The 19,651-nt window shown below is 44.0% G+C and overlaps 1 protein-coding gene across 3 annotated transcripts in view; it reads left to right on the forward strand.

Annotated features, from left to right (window-relative positions):
• The first annotated feature begins 654 nt into the window (after positions 1-654).
• Positions 655-19,651, forward strand: part of TMEM40 (transmembrane protein 40) — a 58,271-nt gene continuing 39,274 nt past the window's right edge. For 2 of the 3 annotated variants that reach the window (XR_003856597.1, XR_003856596.1), the window contains exons 1-3: positions 655-940; positions 1,293-1,352; positions 18,816-18,875. Coding sequence is in view for 1 of the 3 variants with exons in the window: in XM_029600871.1 (XP_029456731.1) it covers positions 18,827-18,875 (49 nt within the window). In the remaining 2 variants the exon portion in view is untranslated. The remainder of the gene's footprint in view (positions 941-1,292; positions 1,353-18,815; positions 18,876-19,651) is intronic. The other variant, XM_029600871.1, reaches the window with a different exon arrangement.

Genomic DNA, 19,651 nt, shown 5'->3' on the forward strand with positions numbered 1-19,651 from the left:
AAGTTAGCTGGATAAGTGGATGAAATATTTAAAAGTCAGCATAGCCAAATCGCTCACAAGTTATCCAGCTAAATGCTGCTGAATATGGACCCCATTATGTCTTCTGTCAGAATCTTTGATCAAAATGCGAAGTAATAAAAATGTAAGCAAGTTCCACAGAGAAATTAAAATAAGTTGATGAGCAGCATCCCCATAAAAAATAACACCACCCTCCCAAATGGTGGAAAAATTACATCTGTCTCCATTAGAGTTGGCAACTGGCTCCAGATTTTCAGGACAGGTTGATCCAGTCCTGCTTTTACTCACCTGCATGCAGGTACTTATAGACTTGCTTTTGTTAGGGAATGCAATAGAGAAATCACAATAAGTCCCTGCTTGTAGTAGGGTAAAACCAGGACTGGATCAACCTGCCCTGAAAATCTGGAGTCAGTTGGCAACCCTAGTCTCCATCTCCCCACTTCCCCTATGATAAAAAAAAAAAAAGAAGCAATTTCTGAATGTCATAAGGCCTGACAACACTGTATCCTTCCCCCCAGTCAGAGGAAAATCGAGTCTGGTCACATTTTTGGAAGGCTGACTCTGTCAAGGTGCCTGTGTCCGCCCAAGCAGCCCTTCAGTCTCTCAGGCGGAAAGCAGTGTGCGCAGCACTCCTAGCTTACAAAGCGCTAGTTACTTACAGGCACCGAGAGCCGTCTGGGGAAGCTCTTTCTTTTGCTCCACTTCCAGACTAAGACTAGGCTAGACTAAGGTGTCCCTGAGCACCGCCTCCCTCATCACGCAGGCCTCTGACGCAGAAGCCGAGGTAGCACAGCCGGGCCCCCAGGAGTGACAGCCCACAGCAGCGGAACCGGAAGAGAGAGTGCTGGCATCCCCAGTACCCTAGCATCCTGCGGGAGTCCTGTTCCACACACCCTACTTTCGCAGTCGGGCAGGAAAGCAGGTACTTACTATTCATTCACCAGGTCTGGGGTAGCTATCATTGGGGAAATAATGCTAAACTGTTTGAAGCTGTACAAGCATTTCATCTGGAAAGATTATTTGGAAGAAACTGAAACTGCTAATGCTTTCGTAAACTGGTTTTCTGGGTTTAAAAGATCTAAAGGTCTGGATTAAATGCTGATGTAGTTAGTACTGTGGGGTGTGGTGATTACCTGTTCTTTTTTAAGGATCTGACTGAAACTTCTGTTATTGGTTTTGCTTTGAAGGCAACTTTGCTGTATCTTAGAAATAAATCCAATATTATTTTTACACATTCCTGATACTGGCCTCTATGACCTATGCTATTCTTACAGAGGCAGAAACCCCAGGGATTCGATGAAAGAGTTTAGAGAGTGAGCACATAAGGAGGAAAGGTAAGTCAACATGTTTCTGGCATTTCCTCCCTCTCCCCCTCTCTCTCTCTCTTGCAGAGGGACAATTACTGCAGTTCAAAAACAGCACTTGGAATTACTCATTATTAAAAGCTTGATGTGCACCTGTTAATTGGCGTTCTTTACCTTCTTTGGGGCCAGGGTTTTCTTTCATGTTGTGTCTATGATAAATTGCTCAATTCATCTGGCTCTTTATATTTTAATTTAAAAACTCAGCTAGTGACAAATAATCCAATTCAGCTGGTTGTGTGACCAGAGGCTGGAAGTTCAGTTACTGGAGAGTTTATGGTCCTCTTGACAAATTTCCAGAGTGTGTAATGGGCTATGATTAGGGTATGAATACACCCTGAAATATTTATGAATGTGTTGACTAAAGCTTACTGTTATTTGAGTGTCTTGCTGCTTGAATTCTTCAGGCCTTATTTAATATAGATCTTTTCCTCGGGTTGAGAATGGGGGAAAAATTTTTCTTTTGATAAGGAATGCGGAAAGTATGTGAAACATGGGGAAAACCAGAGGTCTATTTAGCAAGGATTGGTTTTTTTTTTTTTCCAATGGAAAACCTTTCCTGAATTAAGAATCGGAATCCTTGGATTGATTTTCAGATCAGGCCTTCTGCATCCAGGGTTAGCCTGGGCTGGAAGTGCATTCATAGCTCCTAAGAGTGACGGCTGGATTTAGAGCTCATGAGACAGGATTCTCATGGCTTCACGACCATTGCTGCAATGACCAGATTAGGAACAGAACTCTACTGAAATAGGGGAGCAATCCCCAGGTAGTTGTGATTGAACATGCATGATGCCAGAATCCCAGCAACTGAAATGGAATTAAAAAAAAATAAAGATACGGAAGGAATTACTGGGCCAAAAAAAAGAGAATCTGACTGGGTTGACTGTTAGAGAAAGCTGAGACCCTTACAGGTCTCTCCCTGCTTCTACAGCTCCCCACCTAAGGGAATCTGCATTAGAGCTCCCAATGATTCCATTGCATTTCCATGCATGCAATGCAAAGTTCCTGCATGCAGTGGGTGTACGAGCAGAACTGCAGCAACCTGACCTTTAGAACCTGGAATTGTTGACAACCCCACAGGAGAACCTCTATCTAGAGATGAGGGAAGGAGAAAAGAGATCCCAGAGCTGAGAACAAGAGACATGCTTGAGATGTCCTCCTGATTCCAGAAATGGGGATTTGGGCCGTGACCATCCAGTTTTGAAGGTAGTTTGGACCAGGGGGCATGCCATGAAGTTAGCAAATAGCTCATTTAAAACAAATCAAAGAAACTTATTTTTCACTCAGAGCATAGTTAAACTCTGAAATTCATTGCCAGAGGATGTGGTTACAGCAGTTAGTGTAACTGGGTTTAAAAAAAGGTTTGGATAAGTTCCTAGAAGAAAAATCCATAAACTGCTATTATGGTAATTAATAAGCAATAGTTTAGTTTATTGGGATTTATATACCGTTACATCAGACGTGCCTTCACAACGGTTTACATGGATCAAAACATATAATAAATACAATACATTATAAAATAGTAAAGGCTAACTCTGTTAAAAGTATGAAATAAGTTAGCTATTAAGAGCAATAAAAGCAAGGTGAAATCAATTAAAATCTAAGAGTAAAATAAAAAATTATCAAAAACCACAAACAGCAGACAAACAATAAAAAGGAACGCTCTTATCAATTCATAGTGCTCGATTAACTGGTTCGCATCTCGCTACTAGTTTCATTACTTGGTGTTCGAAGCTGACACTTCATATTCAGTAAAAGCGCATTTAAATAATCAAGTCTTAAGGTCAGTTTTGAATTGTTTTTTGTCTGTACATAACCTCAAAGACGCTGGTAGGGAGTTCCATAGCTTTGCTCCTGCAACAGATAACACACGCTCCCTCACCTGGGTAAGCCTTGCCGATTTAATGTTGGTATTGATAGAAGACCCTTATTAGTAAGTTTTGATTTATCTAATGTGTGGGTACTTGCCAGGTACTTGTGACTTGGATTGGCCACTGTTGGAAACAGGATACTGGGCATGATGGACCCTTGGTCTGACCCATTATGGCACATCTTATGTTATGTTCCTAAGACTTAATATTTGAATCTGAATGAAGCCCATTGAAAATAAGAAGTCTAATGACATAAATCTTTTCATGCCCCTTCATTGACCTCAGGCTTTATTTAATACCATTAAAGGTTTGACTGTTGAGTGCCCCGGCTGTGCTAAGGCCACTGCTGGGCCCTGCTCACCTCTCTCCTTCCTCCGGGGGTCTCGGTCCCCCCTCGCTGGCTGCCGCGGCAAGTCACCTGCACCCCAGACGCCCGCATCTCCAGCTCCTTCTAGCTCTCAGACCCCACGGAGTGGTTCGCCTATCACCAATCTTGTTATTTTGGGAAAGTTGCTAGAAAACATTGTTTACTCTCAGTTAGCAGACTTTCTCAAGGATAACAAGGTTTTGCATCTGTATCAGTGTGGCTTTCGACAGAAGGACAGTACAAAAATCTTAATTCTCTAAGAACATAACATAAGAACATAAGATATGTCATCAAGCCCAGCAGCATCCTGTTTCCACCAGTGGCCAATCCAAGTCACATGTACTTGGTAAGTACCCAAAGATTAAATAGATCCCATGCTACTAATGCTGGCAACAGGAAGTGGCTGTTCCCTATTGATTAATAGCAGTTTATGGACTTCTCCTCCAGGAACTTATCCAATCCTTTTTTAAACCCAGTAACACTAACTTCTTTAACCACAGCCTCTGACAATGAATTCCAGAGCTTAATTGTGCATTGAGAGAAAATAATTTTCTCCAATTTATTTTAAATGTGCTACTTGCTAACTTCATGGAGTGCCCCCTAGTTCTTGTATTATTCGAAAGAGTTAATAACACATTTACCCATTCAAGTCCTTTCATGATTTTGTTGACTTCTATCATATCCCCCCTCAGCCATCCCTTCTCCAAGCTGAACAGCCCTAACTTCTTCAGCCTTTCCTCACAGTGTAGCCATTCCATGCCCTTTATCTCTGTTACTAATTATCTGCTGCAGGAGTTGGATCAAGCCATCTGCCTTTGACAATGTATCCCACTCAATTCTTTTAAAGTGTTTGGTGGGCCTTGGCATTGGAGGTTTGGTTTATTTCTAGTTTAAATTATTTCTAGAGTCCAGGGAACAATTGGTGTCTTTTGCTGGAAATGCATCTAAGGTGTTTATGATGCCATCTGGAATTCCGCAGGACTCTATTTTGTCTTCAGTACTTTTTAACATTTATCTGAGACCACTGTATGATTTATTGGATCGTCAATCTATTACTTTTAGAATTTCCCCTGATGATATGGGGCTTTATTTCCCTTTTAATGTAATTGTCTCAAACAATTAATCACATTTCACACAGTCTGTCCCTTATTTATGAATGGATGTCTGAAAATTATTTCTAGTTAAATGTTGATAAGACAGAGGCTATATGCTTCTCGCGTCATACTATCTATTTGGCTGAGCCACCTCTAGAATCTCTCTCCGTTTTGGGTAACTACTCTGTACAGTTTCAGTTTGGGATTTATATTCAACTCAAGGCTTTCTTCAGGTTTTCAGGAAGGGATATTTCAAATTATGCACGTTTCGCCATTTAAAGCCTATTTGGGATCTTATTGATTTTAGAACTGTAGTTCAGGCATATGTGCTTACAAACATAGATTATTGTAACTCGTATGTTGGTTTGCCTTCCACCACAATCAGGGCTTTACAGGTATTATTAAACTCGGGTGTCCGTCTTGTGACAAATGGACGTAGATGGGGATGTCATATAAATCCATTGTTGTTTGAGCTTCATTGGTTGCCAGTAAAGCAGAGGATGGAATTTAAAATTTTAGTTTTAAGTTTTAAATCTGTGTATGAAGGGTTCCTCTTATTTGGCAGATCTGATAACCTCTTATAATCCATGCCACTCTCTGCATTCTCAGTCTCAGAATTTCTTAAAAGTTCCCTCAGCTACTTCCACTAAACTTGTGGCTACAAGGAATCATGCGCTTTTTCTGATTTGAGGAACACAATGTCTGACTTTCCCTCTGATATACTATTTTTCTATAAACATCTTAAAGCATTTTTTGTCAAGTAGCTTACAGCAGTCTTCTCTTGAGTTGGTGAACTTGGTGCTTATGCCAGCATGGATTTTATGATATATGATGATATGTTATGTTTGTTTTATTTAGAATGTTTTTTTATTTAATGATAAATGTTATGTGCACTTTTATTGTGATCCACTCTGCATGAATTTTTTGCAATATGAGTGGGATATAAAAGACTTGAAATAAATAAATATTAAGTGATAGCAAATCTTTTTTTTTCCTGCTGTTTGAAGTGTGCTGATGAAGGTATATATATACATTAAGACAGACAAGAAGTGGCTGAAGCCACCAACCTCGCTGTCTGTGCTGCTTTTAGTCATTGTAGGGGCAATATTCAGACTGCCTGCACTGATGTAACATGCATGTGTACTTCTATCCTGTGCTCTTTGCACTAATTTCCAAAAGGAAAGTATATGAATACAAAATGTGCAAGGCCATTTACACCTGGCTTTTGTACTGGTAGAAATTTTGCTGGAAAATTATTGTCATACATTTGTCATACATACTTCTTCAACCTAAACACCTCTCATCCCCCCCCCCCCAGGAAATGCCTCCACTCAGTGCAGCATAAAGTACATGCACGGTGGAAAAATATGTGGATTTTTTTTTTTTACCTGCAGATAGTGCTTTCAGAATTGCCCTTTTAATTTTAGGTTGCATGTATCAGAATTGGTTTGTTTCCATCCTCCTTGATCCCCCAGCTTTTCATTCCCTGCTTGTGCTATGTGAGCTATTCTCTGACAGGCCAGCCCAGGGTGCAGCTCACAACAATGGGATAGATAGCAATGTTCGAAAATAGAACTGCACATTGGTGGCTGCTTCGGCTTAGCTAATTTGTGATTGGGCAGCAGGCAGTGCTGCTTTCCGGATTAAGGGGGCGATTTTCAAACTGGAAGGTAGTTTTAAATGTACCTACTGTATGCAGATTTCCAAAGAGAATCCACCTGCATTGTTTCTCTTTGAAAACTGGCAAGTGCAAATTGCATGCACTAAAAATGTCTGTGTACTTTGCATCTGATATTTCTGTGGGCATCAGAGGGTAGAAATATTGCATGTACTTTTGGAAATCGAATACACATGCACGGCTTTCCTCCCTGACCTAAACACAAGCTTAAGAATGCCTTAGCTAACCTACGGCTAAAGAATGCATAAAGTGGAACCTGTGCATTCTTTCTGCCAGGATCAGAGACGTACCTAGAGTATTGGCATGTGGAGTGAATAATTCTTTGGCAACCCCCTAATATATAATTTTAAAATTTCCTAAACATCGATAGAATATTTCAAAACAACAGATACATCAAATAATACCCAATAATTAAAACTAATAAGGATTTTAAAAATCTCCCGCTGTCCATATCTGTCTTCTTAAGATTGTTGTAGACTGGTGGCATACACGTGCACACACACTCACACTTTCTCTGTACTTCTCACACACACACATACATGCTTCCTCTGTCTCTCTCTCACAAGCTAACACACACACATACATACACACACACACAGAGACACATACACATACGCACGCGCGCGCTTCCTCTATCTCTATCTCTCTCACACGCACACATGCAGACAAAAACTGAACTGGAAACCACAAACCAGATTCTGTATGCAGTGCAACAATGGAAAAGCAGAAATCACTATTCCTCAAAACAATTCAATCAAGGAATATAAATCATTCATAATATTAAAACCATACTAAAAAATATACATTTCAAAACAGCTTATGAATAGAATAATATGTAATAATTAGAAGCTCCTGTACAAATTTTTTAAAATGTCCTAAACATCAATAAAATATTTCAACACAGCAGACATCAAATAATACCCAGTAATTAAAACTAATAAGGATTTTAAAAATTCCCCACTCTCCATACCTGTCACCTTGAGATTTTCATGAACTGGGGGTACACACACACAGATCACAAACAAAATATGCTCCCTCTATCTCTCATATACACACTTGGTGAGAGACAGAGGGAGCTTGTGTGTGTGTGTGTGTGTGTGTGTGTGTGTATGAAAGAGAAAGACGTAAACGTTTCCTCCACTCTCTCACACATACACACTTCCTCTTTATCTCTCACACAGGATTCCTGTCTCACCCACGCACACATGCACATGCTTTCTCTCTCTCATCCCTACCCCTGCACACAGGCACCCATAGGCACACACACACTCACACTCTCTCTTCTATACACTTGCCGTCTCATACAAACACAGGTATCCTCTCATACCCACACACACACCCTCATACACACACACACACACACCCTCATACACACACACACACACACACACTCATACACTGGCACTTACTCTCACAGGGCCAGTCTCTCCCTTCTCTGGCCATCGGTGGCAATGCTGGCTCTGTTCTTCAGCCACCGGCAGCAATGCTGGGCCTGTTCTTTGCCACCGTGCAGGCTCCAGGAAATACCGGCAGTGCTGCTGGCCTCTACCACTGCAGCTCCTTGCTTTTTGCTGGCGGGGTTTCCCCTGCCACGTCACTGCTCCACACCACCACAGGCCCTTCCTGCCGGCAGCAATGGCACCCAGGGGCGGATTGCAGGAAAATATTGGCTTGGGGGATTTTTTTCTAAACTGGCCCATGGGATATCTGATGCCTTCATGCATTTTCCCTGCAGCACGTGTATTAATAGTTTCCAAAAGCACACTAAGTCAACACTGAAACCCAGCAGAATTGAGCCAAAATATCTCTAAAATAAACGTAATCTTTCCTAAATAACTGAGAAGTTGAACTGTTACGAGCGCGATCTCCGGCAGCTGTTACAAACCAAGGGCTTGGGACCTTTGGCTACTATTACAAGTGCGGAGGCGTGGTCGTTTCTGAAGCTTGTGTTGTGAGCCCTTGGGCCACGGCATGACTCAGGGAGGAGCCCCAAGACACACCGCGGGAGGTGAATCGGTGCGAGCATGGGTAATGAAGAGCAGGACAAGGCTGAAGCGGAGACAAGGATACAAGGTCTGACCCTCTACTGGACCTGCACGCCCCAGGATGACCAACAACGCAATGTTGATCGGTGAACAGTCCTCCGACTGTTCCAAGCCCTTTCGGACCTGCCGCTGGGTACGGGAAGAGGCAGCAGGCCGGACAAAGGACGAGGGCAGATGGAGTCCTTAGATCGCAGAAGACTTAGACGAGGACTGAAACGAGGACACTGTAGACAAAGGCAAGGAGGTCAAAGTACTGGGTCGAGACTGCGACTGTTGTGTCCGTCGGTGCCCGATGCTCTCTCTCTCTCTGCCCTCCTTACCTCTCTGGCGCCTCCCTCTCCTACCGTGGGAAGATTGGCTGCCACGGCGTTCTTCTGCCGCAAGTCTTTGGGCGTTCCCGGACCGGCTCGATGCTGCTATCCGCCATGTTCCTGGAGGCCTAGGGGCGCATGCCGCATGGCCCCGACTGAAGTACCGGCAATGGCACGAACCTCGGGGGCGTCCCCCGAACATGATGTTACCCGCGACGGATATTTAAGGTCTCAGTATTTGCTAACACATCGAGTTAGCAAGGATTGACAACGGACTCGCTTTGTCTTTCTAAGCAACTCTGCCTCCTCAGACGTACCAGAGGTACCCGCTCCTCGGGGGCCTTGTTCTCTCCATTGTTTTTCAGGTGACAGTCTGGAACTGGTACTCGCTCCTCGAGGGCCCTTGTTCCCAGACTTGCTTCATATACTCTTCTGCCTGGAAGTCATCACTACCAACTATATCAGCTACATCAGTGAGTTAACATCATTCTCTCTGAGCTTTCCCTGGAACCAGGTACTCTCTCCTCGAGGGCTATACATTTCAGCTCCTGGGCTTCATTGGGACATTGTGTGAGTGTTACCATCTGCATACCCTGCCTACTCACTATATCTCAGTTTCGCTACAGCTCAGCCTCCAGGGATCGCTGTTCCAGTATCTGAGGGACTACAGCCCAGCCAGGCTTTCCAGCTCACTACTGCCATCTCTGGTAGTTCAATATATTGTTTAATAAAAGAACTAGTGTGTGTCTGTCTCCAAACTCTGAGCCTGACCAGTGGTCCCTCTCTGGATCTTCCCCCGGGGGCGTGGTCATCTGCCACCGGCCCAAGGATCCACCCACAACTATCCCTAACTATAACAGATTGCTACTCCATGCAGACTGTTAACTCCGAATGATAACAGCTATGCAGCGCGCCCTACACAGTCCACCCTCTGGACTGGTCGCGGACCACGCTGGGCTCATAGCAGACTTTAGGAGAGATAATGGAAGCTGATACTGAAGAAGATACTGAAGAGGCCTGCACCGGGGTGCGCCCTACACAGTCCCCCGCAGGACTGGTCGCGGACCATGCTGGCACAGAGCAGGATCGAACAGAGTCTTGACATGGATGGACGCGAATTGCAATAGGCTCCGAAGACCGGGACAAGATTCAAGCAAAGGATTCGATTCTCAAGGATTAACTTAGGACTGAAGCAGAAGTCATCTGGAGGGTTGCAGTGCGGAGATGAGGATGGCCTTTGTACTGTGAGGCGCCCTACACAGCCCACCCGTGGGACTGGTCGTGGACCATGACAATGGCACGCCAGGAAAGTGGACATCAGGGAACCAAGGCATGGAGGCAAAGGCGAAGACAAAGGCATCATCAGACATCAGGAGGTATGAACAAAGAACATCAGGAACATGAAGACACCTGAAGACACGGACAAAGGATATCAAGAATCTGAAGACATCTGGAGGCCCGGACGAAGGACATCAAGAACATGAAGATGACTGAAGTCCTGGACGAAGGACATCAGGAACATGAAGACAGTTGTGTATTTGATGTCATGTTCCGGTATCAGAGACCTGGACGAAGAATATCAGGAACAAGAAGACGACTGGAGACCTGGACGAAGGACATCGGGAACAAGAAGACGACTGGAGACCTGGACGAAGGGCATCGGGAACAAGAAGACAAAGCCGCCAAAACAAGAGAAGACCATGGAGGACCTGGACCGGTCAGACGACACAAACGACTGTGGAACCCAATCCAAAGGCCCGGAAGAACTGAAGAAAGGCCCTTTTATAGGGCTGAAGCAGGAAACTAGGTGGAGCTGGATTCCGGTGGGGCCAGGAGCACGTCCTGCTACTGGCCCTTTAAATACCAAGAAGAGGCACGCGCTGGCACCTAGAGGAAGGCCCTGAAGAGAAACAGGACCCTGGACAGCGGCATCTTCGTGCAGGAGCAAAAGAGAAGCAGGCAGGCTTTGGGGCGGCCTCCAGGCCGCACGAAGTCAGAGCAGCAGTGGCCTCCCGCAAGACTCAGGATAGCGTGCAGGTAAGTGTGACACTGACTGTAGGTATGTGTGAACTGGAATGAGAGAACTAAGAGAGCAGGACAGACAATGACTGGACTAGACAAAACCAAGACAAGACTTACACAGAACAGGAAACACAAACGCCTGAAGGCAGCAAGGCAAGGAGGCAGGACAGGAAGCCCGAAGGCAGCAAGGCAGGGAACCAGGACACAAAGCCCGAAGGCAGCAAGGCAAGGAGCCAGGATACAAAGCCCGAAGGCAGCAAGGCAGGACAGAAGGCCCGAAGGCACACAGAAGGAAACAGGAGGCTAGAGCAGGGAGCCCAAGGGAACTCGATGCCGAAGCACTGAGGCATTGGCTAGGCGGGGTTAAGTAGGAAGTCCAGGTCATGGAGCAGATAGGTAGGACAGACTGGGCCAGCCAAGAGAGCGTGCTCATGAGGGACTTCTGGTGGTGAGGAGGCTGCACAGCAGCCATAGTCGTAACATGAACACATTCTAGAGACCATGGGTGAGCAGAGCTGCAACCCCCCATTCCATCCATGCAAATTGGTTGGGCCCCCTACATATCTGCTTATATCTCTTATAGAGATATATTCTAGATACCTGGTCTGGCTTTTGAACCAGTTGCAAGTAATGCCAGCCAGTGTCAGACACACACACACTCAGTCACAAACAGATGTTTTAGATTGCAGGAGCTTTATTGGCACATACACACTAACAGCCACAAAGACACATACTCTTTCTCAGACACACCCACTCACTGAGAGAATGTATGTGTGTATCTGTGTCAGAGAGAAAGATACCCACACACACACTCACACAGATAGTGTGTATGGGTGTGTGTGTGTCTCCCTCACTCTCTCTGACACAGACACACAAACACTCTTTCTGACAGGTTACTGTTGTGCTGCTGCTTATGTGCTCACACAGTGAGTATCCCCAGTCCAGCACTGCTGCATCATGGTGTAAAGTTCTTGCTTGCTGCCAGCCCTTCCCCATTCTGCAGTAGCCCCCTCCCTTTCCCAATCTCATTCTCTAAGAGACTCTCTGGTTCCAGGTCCAGCTGCTTCTCTCAGAGCTCAGTGCAGTCACCTCAGATAGAAGTCTCCCCGACACTGCACAGGCACTTCCTCCTGGCTTACCCCCTTCTGACCTGAGCCTGTAGCTTGCCTCCACTTCTCCGCAACCCTCCCACCACTCTAGTGCATTCACAATGACCGCAGGCTACACAGTCTGCTGCTTTTATGGTTCCCCAGGCTCTGCTCTGCCTACTGACTCTAGGGGGGAGGGGACAAGAAGTGACCCCCTACTGTACCCTGGGTTTATAAAAATAGAAAATTAAGCCCTGGCCGAGACTGGGGAGAGCCACTAACCCAAAGTAGCACAGCTCCAGATGGAATCCTGCTTTCTCTTGTGGAGCCAGTGCAGCCAGAGCTGGTGCAAGGGTATTAAATGTCATAGGTGAAACTTACAACCTTGCACACACTTCTGGTCTTACCTTTCCCATAAATAAATGAAAAATATGCCTTTATAGTAACATATTTTACATAAAAAAGAATATTCAGTGTTCTAAGGTAAAAATATCACTTAAAACATGTATATTATTTACATGCACTACTGTGATACCAACCAGAAAACTCTGCAAAAAAGACACCTGGTATTGAGACGATTGTAAGGCATGTCGGCCCTCAGAAAGCTGTAGGTAAACTTAATTACAATATAGTAAACCTCCCATATGAAAAGCACACCAACTGCCAGCACTCAAACAGTAACAACCCTACGTATGAAAAGGCAACACTTCAAATATTGCACCAGGCCCTAAAATCAAGATATACCTTTTTAATTTTTAATTTTATAGTTAATGTTCCATGTAAAGGCTCTGCCTACCTTTTTTGAGTTAAATGTACACCGATACGATGTGCAAACGGTTGTCGGTATATAAAAAACGTTTAATAAAAAAAAAAATATATATATGAACCATCAATCATAATGGTAAAACCATAATGATAAAAAGAATAAATATTCAAAACAGCTGATGAAAGGAATACCCAATAATTATTTTTTTAATTATTTCCAAATACCCTTAAAAGCAGAATATAAACCAAATAAATAAAATATTTAAAAACAGAAGACAAATAACACCCAGTTATTAAAACTAATAAGGATTAAAAAAAATCCCCTTCTCTCCATACCTGGGAACTTTTGATTTAAAGTCATCCTCATCCTGAGATTGTCATGGATTAGTTTGGGGGAGGGAGTGGTACAACTTTCTCCACTCTCTCTCACACACTCATATTCTCCAACACACACACACACACACACACACACATACTTGCTTACTCACACATCCTCATACACATGTTCTCTCTCAGATGCTTTCTCTCTCACACACATACATGCACACACATTCTCTTTCATGCACACTCTCTCTCTCTCCCCAGAACATTACAAACAGAGGCTTCGTCAGGCCTGCATAGCTTCTTTCTCACATACCCATGTAGTCTTACATGCTATTTGCTCACATGCACATATGTTTCTACACATGTTCACCCACATGCTCTCTTACATGCTATTTGCTTACACATATGCTCTCTCTCACACACACACACAAACACTTGCTCGCTCTCTCCCTGGAACATGCCAATAACAGAAACCCGCTCCTTGGGCCTGTGCAACGTCTCTCACACATGCGTACACATTCTGTCTTACATTCTATTTACTCATACACATACTGACTCTCTCTCTTTCCAAGGAACTTCAGCCTTCTTTCTTCAGCCGTGTGGCTCCACTGACACAACAGCCTCCTTGCCACACAGCTAGTGAGCCCAAAAGCATCTTTTGGCCATGCAGCCCTTTAGGTACAACTAGGGGTGGCTCAAGGCAATCTGCTGCCTGAGGTGATGGAAGAGATGGCTCTCCCCCCCACTGAGATAGCAAGGAGGTGATGCCCCCCTTGGAGTCTGGTCCTCTCGATGATTTTAAATGGTGGGGAAGTGCACAGGCAGGGATGAGAGTTCCCAGAGGTGCAGCAGGTAAGAGTGTCAGGAATATTTCTAAGAAGCTGGCAATCCTACCACCCTTCTTACGCCTACCATCTACATCCCACCATTCCCCAGCATTTGCACCCTGGGAAAGTGGGAGATGGACGATTGGCGAGGGTCTATCCATATGGCCGATGCAAGAATATTAGGTGCTTGGTGATCTTTACAGCCTTGTCTGCCCTATTCCAAGCTCTCACCAGACACAATTAAAAATTATGCATAGCAACAGCAGATTTACATGAAAAAGGACAAGTACAGTCTTCTGATGTAAAAATATCACTTACAACAACATGGCACTGCTGTGATGCCAGTGAGGAGATGATGCAGAAAAGACACTTGGAGCCCATATTGTATTACGCCTATTGTAAAAATGTGTTTGGTTTGGGATTAGACCTCAAGAAAGCCATGAATAAACTGAATTACAATTATAATATAGTAATCCTCCCTTACCAAAATTGCACTAACATCCAGCACTCAAAAAGTAAGAACTCTACCCATGATAATGTAACAATTCAAATATTACACCAGGTCCTAAAAAATCAATACATCCCCTAATAAGAAAACAGAACAAAACAGGTTATAGATCCCTAAATATAAATTACACAATTGCGGGATACAACACTTCCATCACACATTAGAACACAGACATTTACCAAATACAGAATAAAGTGACCATAAAGTAAAAATACAAATATACAGACAAAAACTGAATTGGAAATTGCAAAAATCCAGACTCTGTATGCAGTGCAACAATGGAAAAACAGAAATATCACTATTCCTCATAAAACAATAAAATCAGGAAATATAAAACATCAGTCATAATAATAAAACCATACTAATAAAAAACATATTTCAAGACAGCTGATGAACAGAATAACATTCTAAAATTAATTTCATATTAATTCATTACATTTTAAAAGGTCCCAAACACCAATAACATGTCAAAACATCAGACACATCAAATAACATCCAAAAATAATTAAAATTAAGAAGAATAAAAACATTTCCAGCTTTCCATAACTGAGAGCTTTGATTTCAAGTTACCCTGAAATTGTCCTGGATTAGACGGGGAAGGGTGAGCACTACACACAACTTTGTCCATTTTTTTTCTCATATACACACACACTTTCTAACATACATATGCTCATTCTCACATACAAGTTCACTCACATTTACACTTGCTGTCACACACACACGCACTCTCACACGCTCTGACACACTCGTTCACATTCCCATATGCTCACACACACACTCACATGCTCTTTCACACCCAAGCTTGATCACACTCTCACACACACACTCACTCATATAAGCTCGCTCACACAAGCTCACTCATGTGCGTATTCTCCACATGCTCTCATACACACACATGCTCACACTCTCCACTTTCCCTTCCTTCTCACGCACCCAATTCTTTTCCCTTTCATCCTCTCACTCTCTAAGGCCCCTTTGCTTTCCTTCTCTCCCTTTTCTCAAACACTCCTTTCCTCCTTCCTTCCCTCCCTCTTCTCTCCACTCTTTTCATGCAATCCTTTCCCTTTCATTCCCTCTCACTCACCTGCCCCTTTCCCTTAAATCCCACACACCAGGTCTCTTCTTCCTTCCTGTCCGCGGGATGTAGGATCCCCACAGGCACATCAAAATCCAGCGCCGGCCCGGGATCCCCACAGGCATGTCTAGCTGTTGCTGCTGTCATCTTCTTGCCCGGGGGCCTGGGATCAGCGCAGGCGCGTCATAAATCTGTGCCACTGCTATCTTTTTTCTGCTTGCTGGGGCTGTGATCCCTGGGGGTACATCATAATTCCAACTGTCGCCAGTCTTTTCTTCCCCGAAGGGCCTAGGACCCCTGTGGGTGTGTCTCCGCCGCTGCCATCTTCTTGCAGGGGCTGGATCTCTGTATTGCATTGGCCTGTGACAGGTGTCTCATCGCTTCAGTTGCGTGGCTGAAGAAAAGGGGCCGCTGACAGCCGGGCCGTGCGGTTGAAAGGAAGAGGCCCCTGTTGGCTGGGCCGTGAGGCAAACAAGTGCAGGCTGGGCAATCCAAATGACAGGGGCCTCTTCTCTTCAGCCGCACGGCCCGGCCGACAGGGGCCTCTTCTCTTCAGCTGCGCAGCCTGGCCAACAGGGGCCTCTTTCTTTTCCATGGCCCGGCTCACAGGGGTCTCTTTCTTTTCCGCGGCCCGACTGATAGGGATCTCCTTCTTTTCCATAGCCCAGCCCACAGCAGCTTCTTCCTTTCCTCGTGCGGTCTGGCACAAGTTAGCCCCACAACTACCTGACTGGCCCACCGGGGCATGCCCGAAGCCCCGTTAGTCCAATTCGCCCCAATGGCACCCCTCCCGCTTTTGCCACCTGGGGCAGACCATCCCCCTCACACCCCCTTTAGCATGCCTCTGAGGAGGATAATTTCCAGTCAGGCCATTTTACTCAGATAAATACTTATCTAACCAGGCCAATACTTTTGAAAATTGCTGTCTAAAGATGTAACCTGAAACTTTTCACATTCATTTTAAAAAGATCTGGGTTCATTCCCAACCCCAAAGATTTTAGGTGAGTTTGGTGGAAGAAGATGAGCAATTTCTGATAGGTTAAGTAGACGTTCAGCTGAGCAGTGATTATCCAGGTCTTGACTAGGTCTGAAAATATCACTGATATGCAGGCAAAGATGTTTGCACAGTAGGGTGTGCACACAGACATTTCTTTTACTTTGTTTTTCATTTTGTTCTTTCTTTTTTCATTTTCTCTTTTGTTTCTTTTATGCATTTAAATAAGATAAGCACATGAAATTAAAGAAAATAAAATAAAAAATATCTGGTCTGCAGCCAACCTTCCCCCTCTCCCCCCACAACACACACACACATACACGCCCTCTTACACTCTCTAGTTTCTTGAAAATCTCTTAACGGAGCAGGAGTGATCCTTGGTCGCCTCTGCTCCTCCGATGCAGCTATTATAAACGGCACCAGCAGACCAAGGCTAGTATTACAAATTTTTGCTGTACAACATGGCAGCAGCCTTGTTCAAGAAACAAGAGGGTAAGAGGGGCCAGGAAGCATTTTCTTTTGACAATGATAAACGCCTTAAAGGTGGATTTTAAAAGCCTGAAGCGCGCATTTATTAGGGGATGTGTGAATATGTTGGGCTCATGCATGCTGAGCAGATTGCCGCCCGGATAAGCACATAAATGCCGCAGCGCGCATATCTCCGACGTTTTCAAAAAGGAGCGGGGCAATGCATTTCAGGGCGTGAAGGTGAGATGTGTGCGTAAATACTTACCCGCTCCAGTGCGCGCCAGTGCCCCCTGCCAAGAAATGTTACTTCTGCTATGGATAAGTTATAAAATAAAGGTAAATAGGCAGATCGGTGGGGTTTTAAGAGTCAGGGATAACTGGGGGGGAGTGAAGGCTATCAAACCAGAGGGGGTTGGAAGACCTGTTTCTTAACTAGGTCAACTGGGGACGAACTGGTAAAACTGAAAATGCCTTTTAAAATCCCCCGATTTTCATGGCATTTGCGTGCACTCGTGCATGCCCACTTAAAATTTGGCACTCGTGCGCACGGCCAGACTATTTTATAACTTGTGCATGCAAGTTATAAAATAGCTTTGTCCCTGGGCACAGGCCAACAAACATGCACATGTGTAGCCTGTGCACCAGTTTGAAAGCTACCGCCTTATTATTTTTTAAAATGAAACCAAGGAAATTAAACAAAACAGAAATTTCGTTAAGACTTCCCTTTTTTTTTTTCAAATGACTGCACATCCCTATTACACAGGAATACATGCTAGTACTGTTACAATGTACTGGCACTCTCCGCTCAACAGACCAAAATATTCTCGGTGTTCCCTCCCCTAAGTTGGCCTGCGTTGCAGAAACGTTAAGCACGCCTTCTCAATAGCTGGTCCCCTTCATTGGAATTCCCTGCCTCTCACACTAATGCATTACTTACTTCTGATCCAAAAATGTTTAAGTGAGCCCTGAAGATCCTGTTATTCAATCAGGCCTTTGACATTTGTGATTCTGCACATTCAGCCTTACTGTTTTTGGACCGTTTCAAACAGTATGGAGAATTTGTTTTGTTTTTATTGCACAAATTATTATTGTATTTGGTTTTTATTATGTATATGACTTGTATCCCTGCCCTGAACTATTCAGAGGGTGCGGGCTATAAATATTTTTATATGAAACTGTTTATTAAAAGTAAACATTGCAAACATTTGACACCCATGACTCTGAAGCATGTCAGACAACGACCAGTGTACACTCATGTGTTCCGATGAACAATTTTAGACAGAAACCCCCACCCTGGGAAACCACCCCCCCTCTGTCCCTCCCCATCCCTTTCGCTGAATAGAACAAAAGACAGCTGAGAAGCAGGATAAATACGTAATCAGTTTGCTTACACCTAGGCTTGTAAAATGCATCCTGAATACAGGCACAGCTTGAAAAATAATTTCTGTGATGTCTGTATTGTGCTTGGTTTATTTTAAGTAAACCACCTAGAGTTTTGTTTTTTTTAATATGGAAGTGTATCAGATCTAAATAATTGATAATAAATATTTCTGGTTTCTTTTAACCATGTGAGGTAAAACGTTCATCAATGCAGGACCGCCGGCTTCCTCGCCTGAAACCTGAACTCGTTAGTTATTCACCAAGCTTTTTAGCAATATGATTTATTCCTAGCTCAGACATAAGAATTTGGATTCAAAGTGTTTTCGTTTTAACTCTGAAATCAATCTGAGTCCCTTAATTTTGGGTTCCCTCCCAACACATTCTTCACGAAACACGGCCTATGTCGGGGGACCGTTGATTTCTTGATATAAGTGCTCTGGCTTGATGCTGACATACTGAACGCTTTGCTTGATTGACGATAATAAAACATTTTTTTTTAACTTTATGGACACATTGATGAGCTTTTTACGCCCTTCCTCCTTTGATTGCTTATTGATTCCTTGATGGTTGGACCTTTTTGCCTATCTTTGTTTAATCATGTCACATGATCTGTTTTTAGACAGGAGGGCGATGGACTATTCCAGCTTTTCACTTCCAGCTCTTACCCAGGAACAACAAGGTAAAAAGTGTAGAAACAAAAGCAAAATGTTCATTGCCCAATATCTGTCACTGTGTATAACTGCGTAGTTGCTTTAAAGTTGGTTTTAAGTTTCCAGCTCCTAGGTTTAATGAAAGGAAGTGGCAGGAGGGTGCTTTCCGGCTGATGCGATTCAAAGGACATGAGAAAATGGTCAGCTGTATTCCAAATGCACACACGTGAGGCCAGATAATCAAAGGGAACTGGTTAACCTTAGATGCCTTTAAAGGTGCTGGATAGCACCGGGACTTTTTAAAGTGGCTAGTCCGGGACTTTTTAAAGTGGCTAGTAATGGTATCGGGAGTGAGGACAAAGATAGATTTGATTTGATTTTCAAACTTGTCAGAAACTGAGTAGCCTCTGTTAAAAGTTTGGAATGATCTCTGTCAATTAGTTTTAGAAAGGAATTTTTTTTTTTTCGGGTAGGGAGAATTTTGCCACAGCTTCTTCCTGCTCTTTACGCTCCCAGTTTAATCAGAATTGGTCTGAGTTGGTACTATAGTGTGCCAAAATCCTACTTGTGCAGCTACCCAGGGGCTTTGCCAGGCTCAGCCCCGTCTAACCCAGCCACTGCAGCAACAGTTCTCTGACTGAGAGACCAGTTTGAGCCTCGCACGTTATACACGTAATCTTGTACTTTCCCTGCACTGCCATGCAAAATGCATGCATTGTTTTTGCCTGTCCTTATATTTCCATCTTTAAGAAACTAGCTCTTCCATGATGCTAGGTTTCTGGGTGTGGGACACTGCTTCATCTCT

This window comes from Rhinatrema bivittatum, chromosome 4 (genome assembly GCF_901001135.1).
Source record: "Rhinatrema bivittatum chromosome 4, aRhiBiv1.1, whole genome shotgun sequence".
In the NCBI taxonomy this organism is placed as follows: Eukaryota; Metazoa; Chordata; class Amphibia; order Gymnophiona; family Rhinatrematidae; genus Rhinatrema; species Rhinatrema bivittatum.